The sequence below is a fragment of the Protopterus annectens genome, chromosome 2.part1 (assembly GCF_019279795.1).
Source record: "Protopterus annectens isolate FY-2018-M chromosome 2.part1, PAN1.0, whole genome shotgun sequence".
Taxonomy (NCBI): Eukaryota; Metazoa; Chordata; order Ceratodontiformes; family Protopteridae; genus Protopterus; species Protopterus annectens.
Window position 1 is genome coordinate 1,099,619,402 of NC_056729.1, and position 23,373 is coordinate 1,099,642,774.

Sequence of the window (23,373 nt, forward strand, 5' to 3'; positions counted from 1 at the left end):
TTTTATTAACAAAATGGGCAGAAATATTAAGAATTTGTTAGAGCTTAATATTGGAACTAAGAAAGAAGTTGACATACACACAGGTAAATGTGGGTTTTGCAACCAATGTTCCAGCATATATGAAAAAAGCCCCATAATTTTGCAAAATATTAATAAGAATAAGATTTATGCATCTAAAGGCAATTGTAGAACTAAGATGTTAGTGTATATTGCTTTATGTTCGGTCTGTCCCTCATTTTATATAGGGAAGACCGAGAGACAACTCAGACAAAGAATATACTCACATCTATATTGTATCAAAAGGAAAGATACAAAGAATGCCTTGGCAAGGCATATGGAGGAAAAAGGAGCGGAACACAAATTCAAGTTCGCCATATTAGAAGTAATAAAGAGTAATCCTAGGGGTGGTAATACGAAAAACTACTTAGCTTATAGGGAACTATGTTGGCAGGTATTAACAGATGCCAACACTGCTCCAGGTATAAATGATTTTTTATCAATAAAGCCATTGTTAATGTTGAATAGTTAATTAGTTTCTAGTTATATAACATCAAAATAAGCACTATATTTACCATATTAGTATGTACTTAGGGGTAGATACTCATAAACAGTACAATTTAGCATGCAAACAGAACATTGATTTCAGGGGACATACACATGTTTTTATAAAGTTTTATAAAGTCTTTCATAAAGTTTATTATAAAGTTTGTTACAAAGTCATATATAAACTTTTTTGAAAGCTGTATTTTTTAATTATTGAACTTTTGGCGCCATTTTTTATATAAATTGATTACAGGCGCAACTAATTATTGTTCTGATGAAACTCGCTGTGACGAGTGAAAGCGCTCAACAACAAAAGCACTGTGGATATCTATTAAATACATTTGGATTTTATCTTGGTACCGGTGGATTTATTTTGCTTTCCTTGCTGTGAAGGTACCTCTTATGTGATGGCATAAACAGCTTTATACCCCTTCCCCCCACTGATAGAGAGGTTACCTATGCTGGGATATACACAAATGCTTTATATGAGCATCTGTACAATTGTAGTAACTGTGCTGTACCTGATAGGACCAAATCAAGATCCTCAAGGAAAAACAAACCCACCTGATGGACATCAGCCAATTTCAGGCTATACAAGAAGAGGAAGAAATTGCTGAATAAGAATAGGAAGCTATGGTCTCAAACCTGGAAGCAATCCTTCCTCAACTTAAATAGGCAATAAGACATGTTATAAAGTCATCTACAGCTACTTATGAATCCAAATTAACATCCCTGGCTAAGGAAAACCATAAGGCATTCTTTAGCTGCATCTGAAACCTCAAAGGAAAAACCCAGATTTGTGCAGAACTTGTAGTTAATAGCACTACATACATAGAACCGTGGATATAGCCAACCTGGTGGCTGACAGATTCACTGCGAACTTCACTTCCATATTCCTGACACATGTAACACAAAGCATCCCTGCCACCTGTCCTAAGGAGCAAGTCTTAAATGCCCTCTTCAAGGCTAAAAACACAGCCTCAGTGGGACCAGACTACATCCCAGGCTGCGTTCTCAATGAATTAAAACAGGAATTAGCAACACCGTTGGGCACCTTGTTCAACCACAGCCTTAGTACGGGTTTCGTTCCTGCTGAATGGAGAACAGCTACCGTCATCCCTTTGCCTAAAAAGGGTGAATCCACAGACCCCAGGAACTATAGACCCATAAGCCTAACCAGCCTTATCTGCAATCCCATGGAGTGTATCATCATGGACCTTAAAAAAGATATAGGTAATCTACAAACACCCGACCCTAACCGGTTTGGTTTAGTCAAAGAGAGATTGTGCCTGTTAAGCTTGGTGGACTTCTTCGAGATGGTCACCAAAGCCCTTGACGAAGGTGAAACTGTGCATACGGCCTACCTGGACTTAGCCATGGCCTTTGACACTATCCCCCACTCAGGCATTATTGATAAAATCACTCAGCTGGGTATCAACCCATATATTCTCAGGTGGTTGCAAACTGGCTCGCCAGTAGAACTCATACAGTCAAAATAGGAGACTCTACCTCTTCCAGCAGACCAGTAATCAGTGGTGTACCACAGAGGTCTGTTCTGGGGCCCCTACTGTTCAGAATATACTTCTCTGAAGTACAGGCAAAAACTAAAGGTCTGTGGCTGACAAAGTTTGCAGATGACTGCAAACTAGGAATGGTCATTCAGTCCCCTAATTATGTCATTATCCTGCAGGAAGGACTTACACAGACTAATGGCTCATGCCAAAGTCATGGACTCACACTCACTGCAAAAAATGCATTATCATCCCCCTCATCAAGGGTGATGTTCCTGCAAACTACTCCATAAGTATCAATACCTTAAGCAAGTAGTAACTGGTGAGAGAACTGAGCATGCAGGTTGATAGCAACCTGACCTTTGATCACCATGTCTCCACAGTAATAAGAAGGGAATTCTTAGTTGCTCATCTCATAAGTAAGGGCATTGCCTGCAGAAAAAAAGTAGGTAATAGCCCTCCTGTATTCTTTCCTCATCAGGGCAATAATAGAGTATACTGCTGCCTTTGGTATGTACCTCTCTAAGCACCTACAGCAATTGGATAAACCACAAAGGTTTTCTACAAAGAAAATTTAAGATCTCCATCACATGTCATATGTGGACAGACTGAAATTACTGCCTCTTTATCCTATGTCATACAGACTGCTTAGAGGCAACCTGTGCCTTGCATATAAGGCAATATCTGACCCTGCCTTAATGGAAATTCTACACATTCGCAAGTCAAACGGTGCTTGTGTTACATGCTCAAGGGACCTTAACCTGGTATGTGACATCAGTAGAACTTGCTGGAGGGACAGATTTATTTTGCAGAGGTTACCTCATCTTTGAAACAGGCTTTCAGTCGATGTTAATCAGAGCCCCTTATTGGCCCTATTTAAGCATACTTTTGATGACTGGATGGGAAACCAAAAATTCACCCCATGGGTTCCACCTCTGTCCTTCTTAGATATGGGTAATAGGTGCTGATTTAGTATCTACCCATAACAGATGCTTTTGGGAACAAGGGTTAACTTGGCTAGGAGTGTAAGGGTGCTAGGGCCATTAGCCTAGTAACCTCCCATGATCCTATGATCCTTTAATTTGTTAACTGCATATGTGAACTAGTCCATCTGAAAACTTTTTCAGCTGAAAACCACTGTACTGGTAGGTGTACATCAGTATTGCTGGACTAGACAATGCATAATGTAGCCCCGCTATGCTCTATTGATACAATCCCTTGATGTGTTCTGGGCTGTAGAATTCTACTTCATAAATACTGTCTGTGAAATGTTTTTTTGGCTCATTATTAAATAACTACTCTCTGTTCCATGGCTAGGGTGCATTGCAGATGGGGCCACTGAATCTGAGCTTATGCCTGCAAGATGGAATCCACTGCAATACCGAATAAATCTCTTATCATCATCCGAAGCAAAGATGTTTGAAAAAAATGTATTGTACTCTTTTCTGGATGGAAATTTAAAGAGGTGCTTGGTGTATCTTAGTGCACAACATTGTAAGAAGACAAAGTCTTCACTCAAAAAAATTTGTTATTGTTGATTATTAATATTTTGACCATGCCTTATAGAACTTGAGGCATAATCAGTGTTAAAAATGAAATCCATTGTTACACTGCTAACAGTTATTACAGGCAAATGCCCTAAAAGAAACACCAATATTTCCTCTACGGGCAAGTCTGGCTGGAACATTAGGCCCCTCAGAATATGTATTGCTTTAACAGCACAATGGCCAAATAGCCACATTTTTACTAGCCCAAGAATCCCTCAAGAGTCATGGACATGCTGGAAAATGTAACGTATACTCTTTGAGGCACTCATTCAAAAATTCAAAAAAGTGCAAGAATAAGAATATTTGCATTAAAATGCATTTTCTAATGCAAGCTAAGTATTTTACTTTAACATCTTTCATTGCCCATTGGCTGTAATCTCCACTGTTCTGCCAAATGACTATGAAGGCAACAAGAGAAAGAAAAAAACTCAGGCAGGGGTGTCCCTCAAAACTCAGATATTTAAAAGGCATATTCTAAAATCCAGGTGTCCTGTGATTTGGCCTTTGCACAGCAGCATTTTTCATTAGTTTTGTATCTGCTATGTAGTAAACTGTGCATCAAAGTAGACTAAATAACAAGGCTGGACCAATGTGTGATGTTAACGTTGCATCTTGTGTATTATGCATGATATATGCTACATTTAGTGTCTACATTGGCAATGTGCCTTAACCCGAGTTTTAGAAGTTACAAACTGGATTAGCACAGATGCAAACATGTCAAAAGCTCTAGATTATAGTGGTATTCTTTATCTACTTCTCATGCATCGTTGCCTGTAGTCTGCGTACAGTGTCTGCTTTTCTTACGTGTCTAACCTGAAATTCTCCACAGAGACAAAATTATGGATGCACCATCTATTCAAGATGGCATGTATCTTTTTTCACGCAGCAGCGGATGGGTTATTGGAAGTAGGGTTACGGTAGTACTTTAACCCTGCAGGCTATAACTCTTGTAGCATCAAATCTATACTCACAGGTACCTACAAGAGATCACAAAACTGTAAAACTGAACTAGTGACAGAAAAGAATTGCAGATATGCACCTGTTCACTTAACATGTTATTATTTTATGAAGCTTCCAAGGAGTTACATCCCAAAAGATGTTATAATGATTTATGAACTAATGAATAAAAATGAGGAAACAAAGGTCTAATGTTATTATCACAGCTAGTTATTTATTTAAAACAAAGAGCAGCCTTGTAAAGCATAAAGACTGTGCATCTGTGAACTGCTACTGATAAATGAAAATAAATAACAGCTGCTCAACAGCATTTACAATAAGGGGCTCTATAGTAAAAGTGACATGTAAGGTATGTGTTTGAAAGAGAGACACAGACATACATAATGACAATACATGCTGGAAACATCATGGGGGGGGGGGGGCTGGTACATAAAACAGCAGCTGACTCTGCCCTCACATAATTACTCCACCCCTTCTCTTTCCTTGCAGCTATTTTTGGCAGCCGGTGTGAACAGTTACCCAGGATCTGTGACAGCTGAGACTACGGTAGAATAACAAAGCATACAGCTCACACGCTGACACTTGTTGAATCCTCTTTGCTTTTAACTGAAAAGCATACATATTACTTGTTTTATTTTATTTTGTTTTATTTATTTTTTTTTTAATTTTACCTTAGGTTTCCTTCAGAAGGATTTGAATTGCTAAACTTTAATGGGTTATGTGAGACTGCTCTTCAGGGGCTCCTAAAAAAGGGGAATGTAAATTTTAGCCACTTTGAAACTGCTCTGGCCTTGACTTGGGGGGCAAAAAAGGTACACAGTGGAAATGACAGAGCCCACATCTAGAAACGGGGAAATAAAGGACCCTGAAATTGAGCTCTTTGTTAAGGTAAGGCATACTTTCTTTGCTAAATCCCCGTGTCCATTTATACTAACTGGTTTCTATGTATTTCTGCTTTAATATTTTCCTGACTGAGGTTACAAGTGGAAAAAATGCTAAAAACTTCAGCAGGTTTTCTTTGCTGTTGTTTTGTAAAGATGATGTGCTTTTAAACACCTGCGCTCCATGTGTTTTGACCCTTGAGGATGAAATGGCAGATGGTGCTTTTGCAGGTTTGCTCTGTGCATGCTTCTAGCAGTGTGTTTATGCCCTTGTATGTTGTGCCATGGACTCCTGTGTAGAGCTGTTATTTGCAACAGGTGATTCTCTGCTGCATTTACTGTCTGATTTCATACTAGATGTTCTGGGCTGTGTTCAGAATCATGCAATCTCTATTTTTCTGTTGTAGTACCTGCATGTTTGTGTATTTACCTAGTTTAATATAATTATACTTCCTGGACTTTAACAGATGCTTTTCCTGCGTATGAATGTATTTTCTTTAGTCTTCTCTACTACCCGTCAGAAAATTGCACTGGGACTTTTCACAGTTCTAATATTTATTTAAGCATGACTGGCTGGGATATATGTTTAGTTTATGATTAAGTAACTAGTCATGTGTACAAGCTGTTGCAGGAAGAGATGGAGAGAGATGTAGAGGTGCACTTTTGTAATGAACTGAAACACTGACGGAGGTCAGCTGCCAGTTTATGGATTCAGTGTGTTATCCAGAAAATACATCTTTGCCCTGTTGTTCATTATTTGTTGATCCATTCAGGAGAGATTTATCTAAGCTGAAGGCCGCACAACAAAGGACTGTCAGCCTAGAATTAATAATACTTACTTTTCTATCATACTTCTTAATGAAGTATAAAACTATGACAATACTTAAAACAAATGAGAGTTGCACAAGCCATGCATTAAGCATTTTTGTTAGTTTGCTGTTGCTTGCAGTGACACCATGCAAATTATTTATTTCTGTGAGCTGGTCAGCAATTTTACTGTATATGGCCTCCACCTGAGATTTTTTTAATTAGTATTTAATTGCTGGGATTGTCCTCTGCTGCCGTCTTTAATGCTTCTCCTGTTCTGACATCAGTGTCGGTCTGGAATTTCAGCCTTGCTGTTTGTTACAGAACTTTGTAGTGCTTGGACATAAAGTAAGGAGTGGAATGGACATTTACAGCCACAGTGTTTATTACAGGGCTTGGTAGTGGCTGACCATATGGTAAGGAATAGAAGGGGTGCTTACAGCCACAGTGCTTATTACAGGACCTGGTAGTGGCTGACCATATGATAAGGAATAGAAGGGGTGCTTACACCCACAGTGTTTATTACAGGGTGCGGTAGTGCCTGACAGTATGATAAGGAATAGCAGAGACACTTAGAGCCACAGTGTTTATTACTGGGCTCTCAACATTTTTTGCGCTGAAGTGACAGGGCCATGATGTTAGAATTTATCCATTTTCTTGAAGTATCCTACGGCTGGGCAACGTTTGTCCTTCAGTAAAATGATTATATTACTCACCTGATTAGGTGTGCTTTAGCATGTGAATGTGCATGAATGTACATATGTGTGTGGTGTTACCCTGTAGGTTTACTGGTAATGCATTTTTAACCCTTTTCAAAGCCACTCCTTTTGAAAATGAACCAACAAAACTGAAATACATGTTTCATTTTTTTCTGTTGTTTGTAGCAGCACCTTGTACTATGTAGTGTTACTTATGAGTGTTAGATTTCATTATTCTATACTAGCTTCCAGTTCCCAGCTACCACGCACGGGTTGTTTGCTTCATTAAGGATTCCCAATGCTACAAAGCTTGAGCTGTTACTTTTCTCGGAATGCTAATACTTCTTCAGATTTCAGTTGTCCCTTTTGAGTTGCTGAAGTCCATATGGAATATAATTTCTGAGTTTCCTAGACAGATCTTTATAGCACTGATGTCAATATTACATGACAGTGTATGAGATCATTGATTGTAGTATGTCAGAAATGAGGACTCGTAAATAGCATTCAACAGCAGGTCTTTACTTGGATGGTAAAAAGAGGATCACTTTCCGAAACAGTAAATGTCACACAGATCATGTGAAATCCTGGATCCTGAAATATATCAACAGCTTTACTGTGTCAGTAATCTGAGCAGCAGTCAGTGCTGTGGTAATCTTAGCATGGTTGTCAAATCCCTGGGTGTCTGTCAGTGTTTTTGCAGTCACAGATTGGGAGTATGTTAGTAAACAGCAAGACAGACAGACTTTGCTTGTAGAAAGTTACAGCATTGTGATCTGAAACAGCATGTTTGTAGCCCACTAAATCAACAGATTCCCATGAAAGTACTTTTCATGTTAGGTGAAGGTTTTATGTAGTGGATAAACAGTCAGAACTTCTCTCTCTTTTTTATCTCCCAGCATGAACACCATCAGGCACTCTTCCCTTCACTCATTTGGCTAATTTGTCCATACTGTAAAGGCAGCAGGCAGATGCATTCATTCCCAGACCATGGAAGAATCTTATAGGTCATTCATTCACTACTCTGAGAGAGACCTTTATGAGCCTGTAAGTTTCTACAAAAAGCAAGTATCTTGTTAGGGAGGAGGCTATCCAATGTCATGTGTCCCCTCCACCCCAATGCATAACCCCTCCCTGCGGTAGAAGGTGGCTTCCTTGTATGTTTCTGCTCTTGGGAGGTCTGATGCATGCAACCACCTATGCAAGAGACTTTCCTGGAATACATGCAACATGTAGCCACACCGACACAAGAGGTGCATCCTGCAGTAGTTCAACTCTCATGTTAGTGTCCACAGTACAGAGGTCCACACTACTGTCATTCCTGTAGGATAGGTGAGCTGCCTATGGCTTCACCCCCACACCAGCCCTTCCATTACTAGCTGAACTTTGGTTGACTGCATTTTATTTAGGGTTTTATCCCTCTAAAACCTTGGGTCCAGGCAAAATTTATACTAATTTTATTATGGTGGAAAAATGGAATTGGTATCACATAGCTAGGACTGGTAATAAATACAAAACATATGGACCTCACAGAAGTTTGCCTTTGGTTAAACTTGCAAAAATGTAAATATTTTATATTCCATCATAAACTTCAGAATAAAATCATATTCTTCGGGAAAATAAAAGCCGAGTACTAGAGTCTTTATCCTGCAAGAAAGGATGGTTAGAAACCAGAACTCTACCTACATAAACTGGTATCCTGGGCATTCCCTCAGGGTGATGCCCTCCTCAGCTCAAAGATGAAGAGCAAAACAAAACAAATAAAAAAACTACCTCAGCGCTTTTATAAAATTGTAGCAAATAGCTTATACTAGTTCTTTGTTGCAGGTACTAACACATACTCACACAATAAAGCAAATAAGTACAGTCATTTAAAAGGCCACAACAGCAGCAGCTCCTCTTCTTCTTCTTCTTTCAGCTGTTCTCATTAGGGGTCACCACAGCGATCATCTGTTTCTATTTCTTCCTATCCTCTGCATCTTGCTCTGTCACACCAACCACCTGCATGACTCTCTCTCACTACATCCATAAACATCATCTTAGTCCTTCCTCTTTTCCTCTTACCTGGCAGCTCCATCCTTAGCATCCTTTTCCTAATATACCCAGCATCCCTCCTCAGCACATTCCAAACCAATGCAATCTCGCCTCTCTGGCTTTGTCTCCAAATCATCCAGCCTGAACTGACCCACTAATATACTGATTCCTTATCTTGTCCATCCTTGACACACCCAGTGCAAATCGTAACATCTTTAACTCTGCCACTTCCAGCGATGACTCCTGCCTTTTTGTCAATGCCACCATCTCCAGCCCATATAACATAGCTGGTTTCACTACTCTCTTATAGACTTTCCCTTTTACTTTTACTGGTACCCATCTGTCACAGATCATTCCTGAAACTCTTCTCCACCCACACCACCCTGTCTGTACTCTCTTATTCATCTCTCATCCACACTTACCATTACTCTGAACTGTTGATTCCAAGTATTTAAACTCATCTACCTTCGCCAGCTCTACTCCCTGCATCCTCACCATTCCTCTGTCCTCCCTCTCATTTACACACATACATTCTGTCTTAGTCCTGCTGACCTTCATTTCTCTCCTCTCTAGAGCATATCTCCATCTCTCCAGGGTCTCCTCAAACTGTTCCCTACTCTCACTACAGATCACAATGTCATCTGTAAACATGATAGTCCATGGGAGCATGGACTGCCTGATCTTGTCTGTTAACCTGTCCATCACCATTGCAAATAAGAAAGGGCTCAGAGCTGATCCTTGATGTAATCCCACCTCCACCTTAAACGCATCCATCACTCCCACTGCAGACCTCACCACTGTCAAACTACCCTCGTACATATCCTGTACCACTCTTACATACTTCTCTGCCACTTCTGACTTCCTCATACAGTACCACAGCTCCTCTCCAGGCACACTGTCATATGCTTTCTCTAAGTCTACAAAGACACAATGCAACTTCTTCTGACCTTCTCTATACTTCTCCATCAACACTCTCAGAGCAAACATCTCCTCTGTAGTGCTCTTTCACAGCATGAAACCATTCTGCTGATGACTAATCATCACCTCCTTTCTTAACCTAGCATCCACTGCTGTTTCTCATAACCTCATGCTGTGACTGATCAAGTTTATCCCTCTGTTGTTACTACAGCTCTGCACATCACCCTTATTCTTAAAAATCAGTACCAAAACACTTTTTCTTCACTCCTTAGGCATCCTCTCACTTTCCAAGTTTTTATTAAACAATCTGGTTAAAAACTCCACTGCCATTTCTCCTAAACACCTCCATGCTTCCACAGGTATGTCATCTGGACCAACAGCCTTTCCGTTCTTCATCCTTTTCATAGCTGTCCTTGCTTCCTCCTTACTAATCAGTTGCACTTCCTGATTCACTGTCCCCACATCATCCAACCTGCTCTCTCTCCATACGCCTTATCCTTAGCCTTCACAACCTCTTTCTTTGCCATGCACCTCATCCCCTTATACTCCTGTCTACTTTCTTCATCTCTCTGACAATTCCATTTCTTCTTCACCGACTTCTTTCTCTGTGTACTCTCCTGTACTTCCTCGATGTTCTTCATGTTTCACTGTTGCAGTCATCACCTGTGGGTTATCCCTGCTGTGGTAGCCCTCGGCCGGCCTGAATACCAGAGTCAATGTTTTTCTGCATCAGCTGCTGTCGCCTGTAGACTGAAGTCAGGTCGTCAATGCTATAAAGCAAGGCAGCTGACGCCATTACATCAGTCTTTCTTGCCGTGGAGCCTGTAGCAGAAGCAGATTGCAAGTGTGCCAGTCAGTGGCTGCCAGAGCTTGGATCACAGCTGAAAATGGCTAAAGCTAAGTGCCCCATTGGGGATCTCTTTTTCTTGCACTAAATGATGTCTGAAAAACTTAACAATTGTCTCGCCTGTGGAAAGCAGAACCCACACAGAGACTTCCATTCATACTGCGTGACTTGTTGAGGCCCAGACCACGACATCACCTGTTGCTGGTTCTGTGCCCTCTTTAACATGAGAACCATTCATCGTAGACCTCTTTTTGTGGACAGGTATTTTCATCCTCTGTCTTCAAAAATGGTGTCCGTCAGCCAACAATATGTAGAGCCTCTGAAAAAATGTAGGGATAAAAACGGATAGACCACACTCTTCTGCTGAACTGGCCGTCAATTCTCCGGAATTCAGTGAGGCGCTTTTGCAGCCTCTAATGCCCAATGCAATAACTACACAGGCCTCTACTGAGACTGATGCTTCAAAAATCTTCTTCATCTTCAGAGCTTTTTGTTGTCCCTGGCTCGGTTGGGTCCGGAGCCATTACGCAGGCACCAGCTTCCAAGGAGATCTTTCACACTACCGACTCTAGTCAGAAACCGATGTCTTCACACCCTACAACCGTTTCTCTCAGACAGATGAATACCCTTAGGCCTAGAAGCCAGATCACCCCTAGGAAATCTATCTCTAGCCACCATCTTACCCCTGCCCCTCCATCCCAGGCCCAAATGCTTAAGGTGGCGGAGGATCTTATTTCCCTTATCAGGGGCAGTCAAGTCACAGCTTCTAAAAGGAAAAGACAACCTTCTCCTAAACTATTGACAGAGCATGATTCTGAGGAATCTGATTATTCAGATTTTGAAGAGGAACAACAACCTCTGACTGCTTATGAGGATTCATATACAGAGGAATCCATCCTTTCTGCTTCCCCACCAGAAGACCTTTCCTTTGGGGAAACCCTTCACACCCTCAGGGAACATTTCCAATGGGAATCTCAGGACTTCCCGATTTCCATCAGCCTATGAAAAGGCTAAGAGAATTTCTAGACCTGCCCCAGCACAGACCCCTGGCCATCCCCCTATTTTACAAGTGGTGGATGATGTTTTCCATGAGTCCAGCTTAGCCCCTGACACCCTCCCACCTGCTCCCAGTAAACCAGACAAGTATTACAAAGAATCAGACTCTCACAAATACCTGTACAGAAATCCTGCTGCAGACCCGGATGTCATTACACAGGGACCTAAAAGAACCAGGGCTAGTTCTGCAAAGAATCCTACTCCTTCTGATAAGGATGCCACAGCTCTGGACAGATGGGGTAAAAAAGTTTACACCTCTGCAATCTCAGATATCACAGCTCTCAAGTGTCAGTTCCATATGTTAAAATATCAACAGCACACTTTGGATCTATTAAAGCAAAAGATTTCTACCTTTCCTGACTGTGCCAATTCTAAAGAGTTAGCAAATTTATTGCACTTTACTTGTCAAGTGGCAAAGCACTCTTTACATTGTGGATATGATGCACTAGAAGCCTCTAGCAGGGCAGCAGTGCCTGGATCTGTTATTAGGAGACAAGCATGGTTGAAGGAACAACCTCTACCTGATCATGTCAAGTCTAAATTAATTGATGCACCCTTGAATAAAGACCACTGGTTTGGAGAAAAGGCAGAAGAGGTGCTCAAAAAGATGAAAGACAAAGCAAAATATATACAAACAGTAATAGATTTCTTTCAAGTTCAACCTCCTAGATTCAGCAGGAATTTTCCCTCTAAGCACTGGTCCTTTCCTGTTCCTAGCAGACAGGGGCAAGCTACAGGCCACCCAGATCCCTATACCAGGGACAACAGAGAACCAAACAGTTTACCACTTCCGGCTCTAAGGCAGGGAGTTCTAAGCCATCCCAATATGGCAAAAACTATCAGTGACTCCCTCTTCCCCCTCTGCCCTCCTTTCACCAAAAGCTCGGAGGAAGGCCACCCCTCTGCAAAGAAAATTGACTGTCTGTGACAAAGGAACAATGGGTCTTAAAGATCATTTTTCAGGGATACAAATTCACTTTCAATGAACTCCTAATTCCCAGAGGGTACCCAGACTTACTTCCAAATGAGTGGGTAGTGACATTAAAACATGTCCAAGCTCTCATATCCCAGGGGGCAGTAGAACCTGTTCCCACAAATCAAACAGGTAAAGGCTTTTATTCCAGGCTATTAATTGTTCCCAGAAAGGAGGGCACTTGGCACCCCATCCTGGATCTGCCTATTCTGAACACCCTCCTGTTGGTCCCCGAATTCAAAATGTTAACCTTGCAGCAGCTGCTGCCTATGCTGACAAAAAATGCTTGGTTGGTAACCCTGGATCTAAAAGATGCATACCTCCACATCCCCATAAGGGAGTCCTGCAGGAAATTCCTGCTTTTCAGAGCAGGCTCGCAGCACTTTCAGTTCTCTGCTCTTCCCTTTTGTTTATCTACTGCTCCCAGGGTTTTCACCAAATGTTGATCCTCGGCCATAGCATTTTGCAGACAGAGAAGTACACAGATTTACTCGTATCTGAATGACTGCCTCATTCAGGCAGAGTGCAAAGAAAAGCTGCTCCAGGACCTACACTTTGTCAAAACCCTCCTAACTTCCTTGGGGTTCACCTTCAACGAGAAGAAATCAAAGCAAACACCCTCCAGGAGGATCATTTTCCTGGGAGTACTGCTGGACACAGCAAACCCAAATGGCCTTCCTATCCCCAGAAAAGCAGAGCTTCCTGCCTCTCTACTTTACCCAGCTGGCATCCAAAATTCACCTCACTGCGGGGAAGTACCTGCAAGCCTTGAGGTACATGGCATCCTGCATCCTTCTAATCCCTTTGGCCAGGCCTCACATGAGGAAGCTTCAGTGGTATCTGAAGAACTTTGGTGTCAACACTCACAGCCTCTAGAGACCTGTCTCCCTCTGATCCCCTGTATAAGGGCCGAGTTTCTCTGGTGGGCAGGGGCCTGTGCCAAGGACCAGGATCTCCCCTTCATCCTCCACCCTACCAGGCAAACCATCACCGCCAATGCCTCAGACATTGCTTGGGACACCCACCTAGCAGGCAGGTGCACCCAAAGTCTTTGGGATGCGCAGCACCTTCCCTTGCATACCAACCAGAAGGAAATGATGGAAGTGCAAAAGGCTCTGACATTCTTCCAACAGCATCTCAGGCCAGGGGTTCTCCTTATCAAAACAGACAACACCATGGTAATGTGGTACATCAACAAGCAGGGAGGGACACAATCTTACCCTCTGTGCAGGCTAGCCATGAACGTCTGGCTGACTGCTTCCTCCATGGGATTACACCTAATAGCTCAGTATCTACCAGGGATCAGCAACATCCTGGCAGACCACTTAAGCAAACACTTACTGGACCCCCACGAATGGTAGCTCCACAAAAAGATCTTTTTGCAAGTCACTCAATTGTGTAGAAATCCAGAGATGGAACTCTTTTTGGTTCGCACCTCATCCACCAGCTAAAGAATTTCTGTACTAGGGAGTATCACCACCTAGCATGGACGGTGGATGCCATGAACTTCCCTTGGAACTCCCTCTTTGTGTACGCTTTTCCTGCTCTACCTCTTATTCCCAAGGTGCTCATCAAGATAAGGGAGGAGGGACCCAAGGCCATCCTCATTGCTCTAGATTGGCCCAGACAGCACTGGCACCCCTTGTTGTGCAGCCTGACATCACATCTTTCCAGGCAGCTCCCCCAGATCCCAAACCTCTTGACACAAGCAGGGGGGAAATGCTGTACCCAGACTTGCAGCCTTTCAAACTATCAGCATGGCTGATACTCCCAAGGTAAGCAAGGAGCCTCTGCTAAGCAAGCAGGTCCTAGACATTATCACAGAGGCCAGAAGGCCCAGCACCAGAAAACCTTATGCAGGGGAAATGGAAAAGATTCTGCTCCTGGAGCCAGTCCAGAGGGGCCATTTCCTCACAACATTCTGTCCCTCTTATCCTGGACTATCTAGCAGAATTACTCACTAGTGGCCTCACCTTCTCTTCTGTTAAAATCCACGCCTCAGCTATTTCAGCTCATTTCAATACAGACCAGCCCCTGTTCTCTCATGCTATGATTAATTAATTCCTCATAGGGGCTTCTAATATCAGACCTAACAGAAGGCCTCCCACTCCAGCCACTTTTCCTCTAAGGCTAGGTCAAGGTTTGCCTCTGCAGTTCTGCAGGGCTTGTTTACCCATGCCTAGGTCTCTATCTAATCCTTCCACTCCTCTCCTCAGCTTTGGGAATCTTCTCACAGGTGATGACTGCAGCAGTGAAACATGAAGAACATAGTACAGTTGTATACACTTACCATAAATGTAGATGTTCGAGTGTATTTACAGTTGCAGTCCTGGTTTTCCACCCTCCTTCCCCCTTATATCATCTTTCATTAGCTTTTTGGGGTGGTTGTTAACCATCAGGACCACTTTGCCATATTTCATGGGGCTTCTGACTGGTTAGGGCAAGAAAAACTGATGTAATGGCGTTAACTGCCTTGCTTTATAGCACTGATGACCTGACGTCAGTCTAGAGGCGACAGCAGCTGATGCAGAAAAACATTGGCTCTAGTATTTGGGCTGGCCGAGGGTTACCACAGCAGGGATAACCCACAGGTGATGACTGCAACAGTGAATACACTCGAACATCTACATTTATGGTAAATGTACACAACTGTAGTTTCTACCACCAGGTCTCCTTGTCCTCCTCTACTGTCCAGATGTCACACCAAGCACCTTTCAACTGTCTACCTTACCAGCTCTGCTGCAGTTACCCAGCTATTCGGTAAATCTTCACTGCCACCCAGCGCCCATCTTAACTCTTCCCTGAACTCCACCTCACAATCATCCTTTTTTAACTTCCACCACTTGATCCTTGGCACTGCCCTCACACTCCTCCTCCTCTTCTTGATCACCAGTGTCATCCTACAGACCACCATTCTATGCTGCCTAATTACAATTTCCCCTATCACCACTGTACAGTCTCCAATCTCTTTCAGACTGGCCCTCCTGCATAGGATATAATCCACCTGTTTGTATCTTCCTCCACTCTTGTATGTGACCCTATGCTCCTCCTTCTTCTTAAAGTACATATTTACGACAGCCATGTCCATCCTTTTCACAAAATCCACTACTGTCTGATCTTCTTCATTCCTCCCCTTAACACCATATCTACCCATGACTTCCTCATCCCCTCTGTTCCCTTCAACAATATGCCCATTGAAATCCGCTCCAATCTCCACTTTCTCACCCTTAGGTACACTCACCACCACTTGACCCAACTCACTCGAAAATTTTTCTTTCTCATCTGCACTAACAATATTCATCATTACACCATCAATTTCCAGCTTCATAAACATCACTCGATCTGACACTCTTTTCACCTCCAAAACACTCTTGGCATACTGTTCCTTCAGGATAACCTCTACCCGATTTCTCCTCCCATCCATACCATGATAGCACAATTTGAACCTGCCTCCGATACACATGGCCTTATTTCCCTTCCATCTGGTCTCTTGTACGCACAATATATCAACCTTACTTTTCTCCATCATATCAGCCACCTGCCCCCAAGCACCCAGATCACTTCTACAAGGTGCCTGATGAGCAGAAATTCTTAATCAAACCACCCTTGGCAGACCCAGCAGTGACTGCCACCTACCCAAATAAGCAATCCAGGCTCCTTCCCTCCGCCTCACTCCTACCCACTGATAAAGACAACAAATCTATGGATAGGGTTGGTAAGAAGGTATACACCTCTTCCACATTGGCTTTCATAGCCATTAACTATTAGGTGCACATGACTACATATGCTCTGGACTTGGTCTCACAAGCCTCCTCCATGCTGACTTCTATTACTGACAGCCACATTAAGGCTGACATCTCCTCCAAACTTTCTCTGGCCACACAAGTATCCAGACACTCGATTAGATGCAGCTATGATGCTGCAGAAGCATCTGCTCACTCTGCAGCATCTGCTTCTGTCCTCAGGAGATACTCCTGGCCGTGACTTTAGAATCTCACAGAAGACTTCAATTCAAAGATCTTGGATGCCCACCTGGAGGATCACAAATTCCTTTTTGGAAAACAATCTGCAGATCTCTTCAAGAATCTGGGAGAAAAAAGTAATGAATTGCAGGGCATAAAACATTTACTAGTGTCCCCCATTCCAAAGTACTACAGAAACTACCCTGCTAAAGACACCTTTGTAAGGCGAAACCCTACCCAGGCGAGTACTTCCTCTTCCAGATCTAGAAGAGGGGCAAGAAGACCCACCATGTCCAGACCTGCTTCCCCGCATCCTCAGCCCAGACAAACCTTTCAGGACAGAGGAGGCCCCAACAATGTGTGACTGCCTTGCCCACCCACTCTCAGCACACCTTCCCCACTGCCTCCCCTTCTGGCAAACCATAACCTCGGACCAATGGGTACTATCCATAATCCAAAAAGGATATTTCCACTCCTGGAAAGAAAAACACCCATGACAGGCATCCCATACCGCCCCAAAAAACAGCTACATCTCCTTCCACAGGTTCTGACAGATCTGCTGAAGCTGTGTACCATAGAACCTGTTCCCTCAGGACAGGATGGAAAAGGTTTCTACTCCCATCTCTTCTTGGTTCCCAAGAAAGATGGCCCCTGGAAACCCATCTTAGACCTCTTCTTCCTAAATCTTCACTTTCAGATCCCCACCTTTAAAATGCTGTCACTTCCCACCCTGTTACCTCTCATACCAGCCAAGGCTTTCATGGCCACCTTGGACCTAAAAGAGGCCTACTTACACATACCCATCAGGGCTTCCCACAGAAGATTCCTGCATTTCTCTGGGCCCTCCTGTCATTTCCAGTTTACTGCTTTGCCCTTTGGTTTGTCCAATTCCCTCCCGAGTGTTCACAAAATGCCTGGCTCCAGTCATTGCCTTCTGCAGAACTCAGGGAATTCAGATTTATCCCTATCTGGAAGACATCCTAATACCGGCAGAGTCAAAATATATCTTCTCAAATCATATACACTTCACCATGTCCCTTCTGCAGAATCTAGGGTTCACCCTCAACCTTCCAAAGTCCTCCTTGAGCCCAGACCAGGACAAGATTTTTCTGGGTTGCAGAATCCGAATGGAAAGAATGAGGGCCTTTCTCCCACAGGGCAAGGTACTATCCCTGACCTCCCACTTCAAGGAGATCCTACACTGTCAGACAGTAACTGCAAGGCAATTCATTCGACTCCTCTGCTTAATGGCAGCAACCATCCCTATGCTACCACTGGCCAGAATGCATATGCGCAAACTACAGTGGTACCTCAAAAACATTTGGTCCCAGCACCTGAACCACTTGGAACAAGTAATTTTCCTCCTTCCCTGTTTAAAGGAAGAAATCAGCTGGTGGATCCAACAAGTCCAGCTAAACCCAGGACTTCCACTTCAGCCCCCCCCCCCCCCAACCCAGGTAATGCATACAGATGCCTCAGATTCAGGTTGGGGTGCAACAATGGTATCATACAGGGTTCAAGCAAACTGGCACCCTTCCTTGATGGCTAAACACATCAATGTCAGAGAAATGACAGCATTCTTCTTAGCTCTGAAAACCTTTACCCCTCTGCTTCTACCAGGGGTTCTTCTAATAGTAACAGACGATACCACCGTAATATGGTACCTCAACAAACAGGGAGGGACAAAGGCATATCAGCTGTGCAGGCTAACCCTGCTGATATGGGACCTAGCCTCTCACCACAACTTGTCCCTGCAGGCAACCTACATCCCCTCGCAGGACAACAAGCAAGCAGATCTCCTAATCAGGACATCCTCTCCACAATACGAATGGATGCTGGACAGGACTGTCTTCCTAGATATAGTCTACCAGTGGGGCACTCCTCAAATAGACCTGTTTGCCTCCCCCCAGAACAGGCAGCTGCAGACCTTCTGCACAATGACCTACTCCCTTCTAGCCTGGAGAGTAGATGCTTTCAACATCTCCTGGGAAGGGAAGTTTCTTTATGCCTTCTTCCCCTTCCCACTGATTCAGAAAGTCCTCCTGAAAATCATGTTAGTGACCCCCTACTGGCCAAGGCAGCACTGGTTCCCCCTACTTCACTATCTAGCCAAGGGCAATCACTACAATTTACCCTACAAGGTGGACCTCCTCTGACACAAGAAAAAGGAACTGTCTTCCACCCACAATTGCAAATGTTGTCCCTAACACTGTGAGTGATAAACTTTTGATCCCTTTCAGACACCACTACTCAGAGGACATGCTTTTGGTCCTGAGGGAGGCCAGGAAACCTACAACAAGAAAATCATACCTAGCTAAATGGGAAAGCTTTACTAAGTGGTGTCTAAGCAAGGGAAAGGACCCATGCATTGCTGATCCCCCCTAGTTCTTACTTATGTGTGTCAATTGATAAAAAGTGGACTTTCCTATTATTCAGTGAAAGTACACCTTTCTGCAATGTCAGCCTGCTTGCCTCTTGATCCATCTTTACTAGCCAGGCTCGATGTGAAACTCTTCCTTAAGGGGGTGTTGCACATGAGACCTCCAAAACAACCTATCCCCCCACCCTGGGACCTTAACTACATCCTGGAAAAGCTTACCCAACACCCTTTCGAACCTGCTGGTACAGCTTCCCTACAGATATGTACATGGAAAACAGTCCTTCTAGTGGCTATCACATCAACCAGAAGGGTTTCAGAGCTGCAAGCCTTAATGGCTTTCCCCACATACACCACATTCCACAAGGACAGGGTCACCCTGAGAACTAACCCATCCTTTATGCCCAAGGTGGTCAATGATTTGTCTGTTAAGCAATCTATCCACCTACCCACCTTCTTTCCCTTTCCCACAAATGAAGGAGAGAGGATAGTCCATTCCTGGATGTACACAGGCAACTAAGATTTTACCTGGACAAAACTAAACCCATTAGGAAATCTAAACAACTCTTTGTTTCCTTCCATCCCAGAGCATTGGCCAAGGCAGTCTCCAAGTAATCCATTGCATCTTGGATCAGGAAAGACATCTGTCTCTGCTACTCCCACCATCGGAAAAAAAACCCAGTGGGAGTAAAGGCCCATTCCACAAGGGCAATGGCTGCCTCCAAGGCTTTCCTAAAAGGTCTGGACATGGAAGCAGCCACATGGTTCACCATCCACACTTTCACCAAACATTACAAGCTAGACCAAGTCTCCAGAGCACATGCAGGATTCGCCAGGGAATCCTACAGGGCTTTGTAAAATCCTTTTCTGCATCCATCACGCTCTCATCCAACTAAGCTGTGGTACTCTCCCACAACTAGAATACTGCAACATAGGCATAGAAGGACATAGAATAGTTGTGTAAAATCTTACTATAACCATAGATGTTCTTCTCTTCCACATTGCGGTATTCCTTCCCACCCTCCAATAACCCCCTCATCATTCTCCTTTCATCCTAGCTTCACCCTGGACCTATCTATGCTTCATAAGGATTCCAGGGTCCCATACCTGACACGCCTGGCATTTTCTCCTGCTGGGCCTTGTACTCTACCTGCTGAGTTTCAAGTTCTGAGGATTGTGCATGCAGATGTCACATTTAAGGACCCTGGTTTATGGCCTTGCTTGTGACGTCCCATGCAGCTGCAACAGCCAAGCTGAAACTTTTGTATAGGAGCTGACATACGAGTTGCCTGAGGGCAGGAAATCCCACAACTAGAATACTTCAACATGGAAGAGAAGGATGTCTATGGTTATGATAAGATTTTACACAACTATTCTTTCCTACCCTCGCTACCACACTCCTAACCTTCCTCCTCTCTTCCTGCCTTCGAGCATGCCTTCACCCTCTTCTTCTCCTTCTCCTTTGGCCATCAGTTGCCCAATTTCCACCAGCAGTCATTGTTAACCTGGGCCTTGAAAATTCTGGTATGGAAATCTGTATTGTTGTCCACATATGTCATTTGGCAAAAGTTTTACACCGGATGCCGTTCCTGACGTAACCCTCCCTATTTATCTGGGCTTGGGACCAACATGAAAAAATGCACTGGCTTGTGCATCCCCATGGCAAAAATTGCAAAGCTGAGAGAAAAGATGAATGTGACATGAAGGCCTTTGTGTTTTCCTTGGAGAAAAATAAATTAGAAATGGCATGGCACTGATTTTGAACCCACTACACTGAGGGGTACAGAAGACAACATGGATGCAACTCTTTTATTCCATTTTAAAAATAAAATTGAAATGTTAAAATGTTTGGTCAAGTAATGCCATTTATCTTTGTCTCCCTACTATAATTCTGAGACCTGTAATTGTAAATCCTGAAATAACCAAAAAAAAAAAAAAAAAAGAAACTAAATTAGACAATGAATACCAACAATTACTCTACTTTAAAGTTGTTTTTTGCAGCAGGGTAACTCTCTTGCACATTCATACTACCTCTGTTTACTAACTCTGAGATTACCATACCTTTGAGAAAAGGGATTTTTCTGAGTAACAGCTTAGACTTAGTCCCAGGTTTTGCATGCTCAGTCTCACTGTACATGAACTTGTATGTATTAATCCTAGAAATTAAATCCCTTATTCTTGTCTTTCAGTAACGGTAAGAACATTCATAGTATTATAAACTAGTTTGGTTATTTCCTAAGAAAATCATGGTTCTTATGAATGAAACCTTAAATCCCTTTCCCTTTACTCAGTCTCCTACAGGTTGCTGAGGGGTGATCTATGCCTGGCTTGCAAGGCATCCGGAAACCCCTCACTTGTGAATCTCGTATATATATATATATATATATATATATATATATATATATATATTCTTAAGTCAAAGAGTACCAGAAATACGAGGTCTAGGGGCCTGAGTTTTGTCTGTGACTTAAACAGAACATGCTGGAGAAACAGATATATGTCCCAGAGACTGCCTCTCTGTGGAACAGGCTTCCCATCCACGTGAAGCCGAGTTCATCTATGACCCAATTTAAGCGCAACCTAGACCACCGGATAGAAAATAGGAAATTTACACCAGATCTGACATCTATGTCCCTTTTGGAGAAAGGTAGCTTATAAGTGTCTGGCCCTCAATGTCCTATTTGGATACAGGAAATATAAGTTTTTCGGGAAAACTTGGCTAGGCTTAGAAAGGCCCCCCCCCCCCCCCCCAGGTCATTAGCCTAGTAACAGTCTATGAATCTGTAATGCTTTAGTAATCTAGCCCAGCAATGCAAACCTGGTTTGATCCCATATGTCCGAATCCTGTAGTGTTAAACTCCTATTGCCTGGTGCAGCCTTGAGGTGGTGAACCCTTGAGCCTCCCAGTTGCAGACATCTTCTGGCTTGATAAAAGTGAATATTTCTGAGGGATATTCAGAAAAAAATATATATTTTCAGGTGAGCATTCAGTATGCATATTTAGCTGATTACATCCGAGTCATTCTCTAATGCATATGTTTAGTCTGATAATATTAATGGACAAAACATAGCTATTGTCTTCCATCCCATTATCAGAAAAGTGAAGAGATGCAGCAAAAGTATGCGCTGAAACAGAGATTGAAGGTAGTCGATAGTGGCAGCTCAGGTCAGTCATACAGCACCCCCTCTCCATACACACACACACACACACACACACACACACACACACACACACACACACACACACACACACACACACACACACACACACACACACACACACACACACACAGACACACACACACACACACACACACACACACACACACACACACACACACACACACACACACATACAAAGTGGGTTTTGTACTAGATTACGTGAAGCTTTTTCAAACTTTTCATCTGCCCTTGATTTTACATAATCTCCCTGATTTTGCCTTATATTTTTACCCTGCCCATTCTAAAATGTTTGATTTTTTTGATAAATCACCAGGTATTGCAGTCAGTAATATCAGACAAAACTTCATACTTCTTACTGTTCAAGAAATGCATGTTTAATGCTAAACCTGTTGTTGTGTTAACTTTTTAAGTGAATTAGACTAATATACTAAACTTTACTAAAAGCGCACCTAAAAACATGCTGGCTATGCCCTTGCAACTCCCACTCTAATATCACCCACCCCATCCAACCACTACCTTTCTTTCCACCCCACTAACTACCTTGATTATAGCAAGCTCAAATGCTCATAAGCTTAGTACTTATTATACAGCAGGAACTTCTTATTGTAACATAGGTTCATAAGTTCATAGGTTGGTACTAGGCTATCAGCCGTAGGGCCTGTACAAGCCTAGCCATAACAATTCCCTGGCTATTTCTTCCCACATTATTTACTTTCCTGGACCCCTGTCTAGCAGGGCGACTGACGTGATCCCTGGGGTGAATTTCCTTTCTCCCATCCAATCGTCAAGGTTCCTCTTGAAGAGGTCCAAAGAGGCACTCTGCTTGACATGTATGGGCAATCTATTCCAGAGTCTGGGGAGTCTCTGGGTCAGGAACCTATCCCTCCAGCATGTTTTGTTTATTGTGATGACAATGTTTAGATCCCTAGAGCGTGTAGCTCTGAGAGATTAGGATTTCTTTAAGTGAGCATGTCCAACAGCTCTGGGTTTGATATGGCCTTGTATGTTAAGCAGAGATCGCCTCTGAGTAGACGATATGCGACAGAGTATAGCTGGAGTTTTTTAAGGCGATCAGCGTAGGG

The 23,373-nt window shown here is 43.1% G+C and overlaps 1 protein-coding gene across 2 annotated transcripts in view; it reads left to right on the top strand.

The window, feature by feature from the left end:
• Positions 1-23,373, top strand: part of CLIC5 (chloride intracellular channel 5) — a 1,097,485-nt gene that overhangs the window by 489,223 nt on the left and 584,889 nt on the right. The window contains exon 1 of one of the 2 annotated variants that reach the window (XM_044062649.1): positions 5,094-5,446. The exons of the other annotated variant lie outside the window; for it this stretch is intronic. Within the exon in view, the coding sequence (XP_043918584.1) occupies positions 5,384-5,446 (63 nt within the window). The 5' untranslated portion in view covers positions 5,094-5,383. Of the gene's footprint in view, positions 1-5,093; positions 5,447-23,373 lie in introns of those variants that run through there. 2 annotated transcript variants of the gene reach the window in all.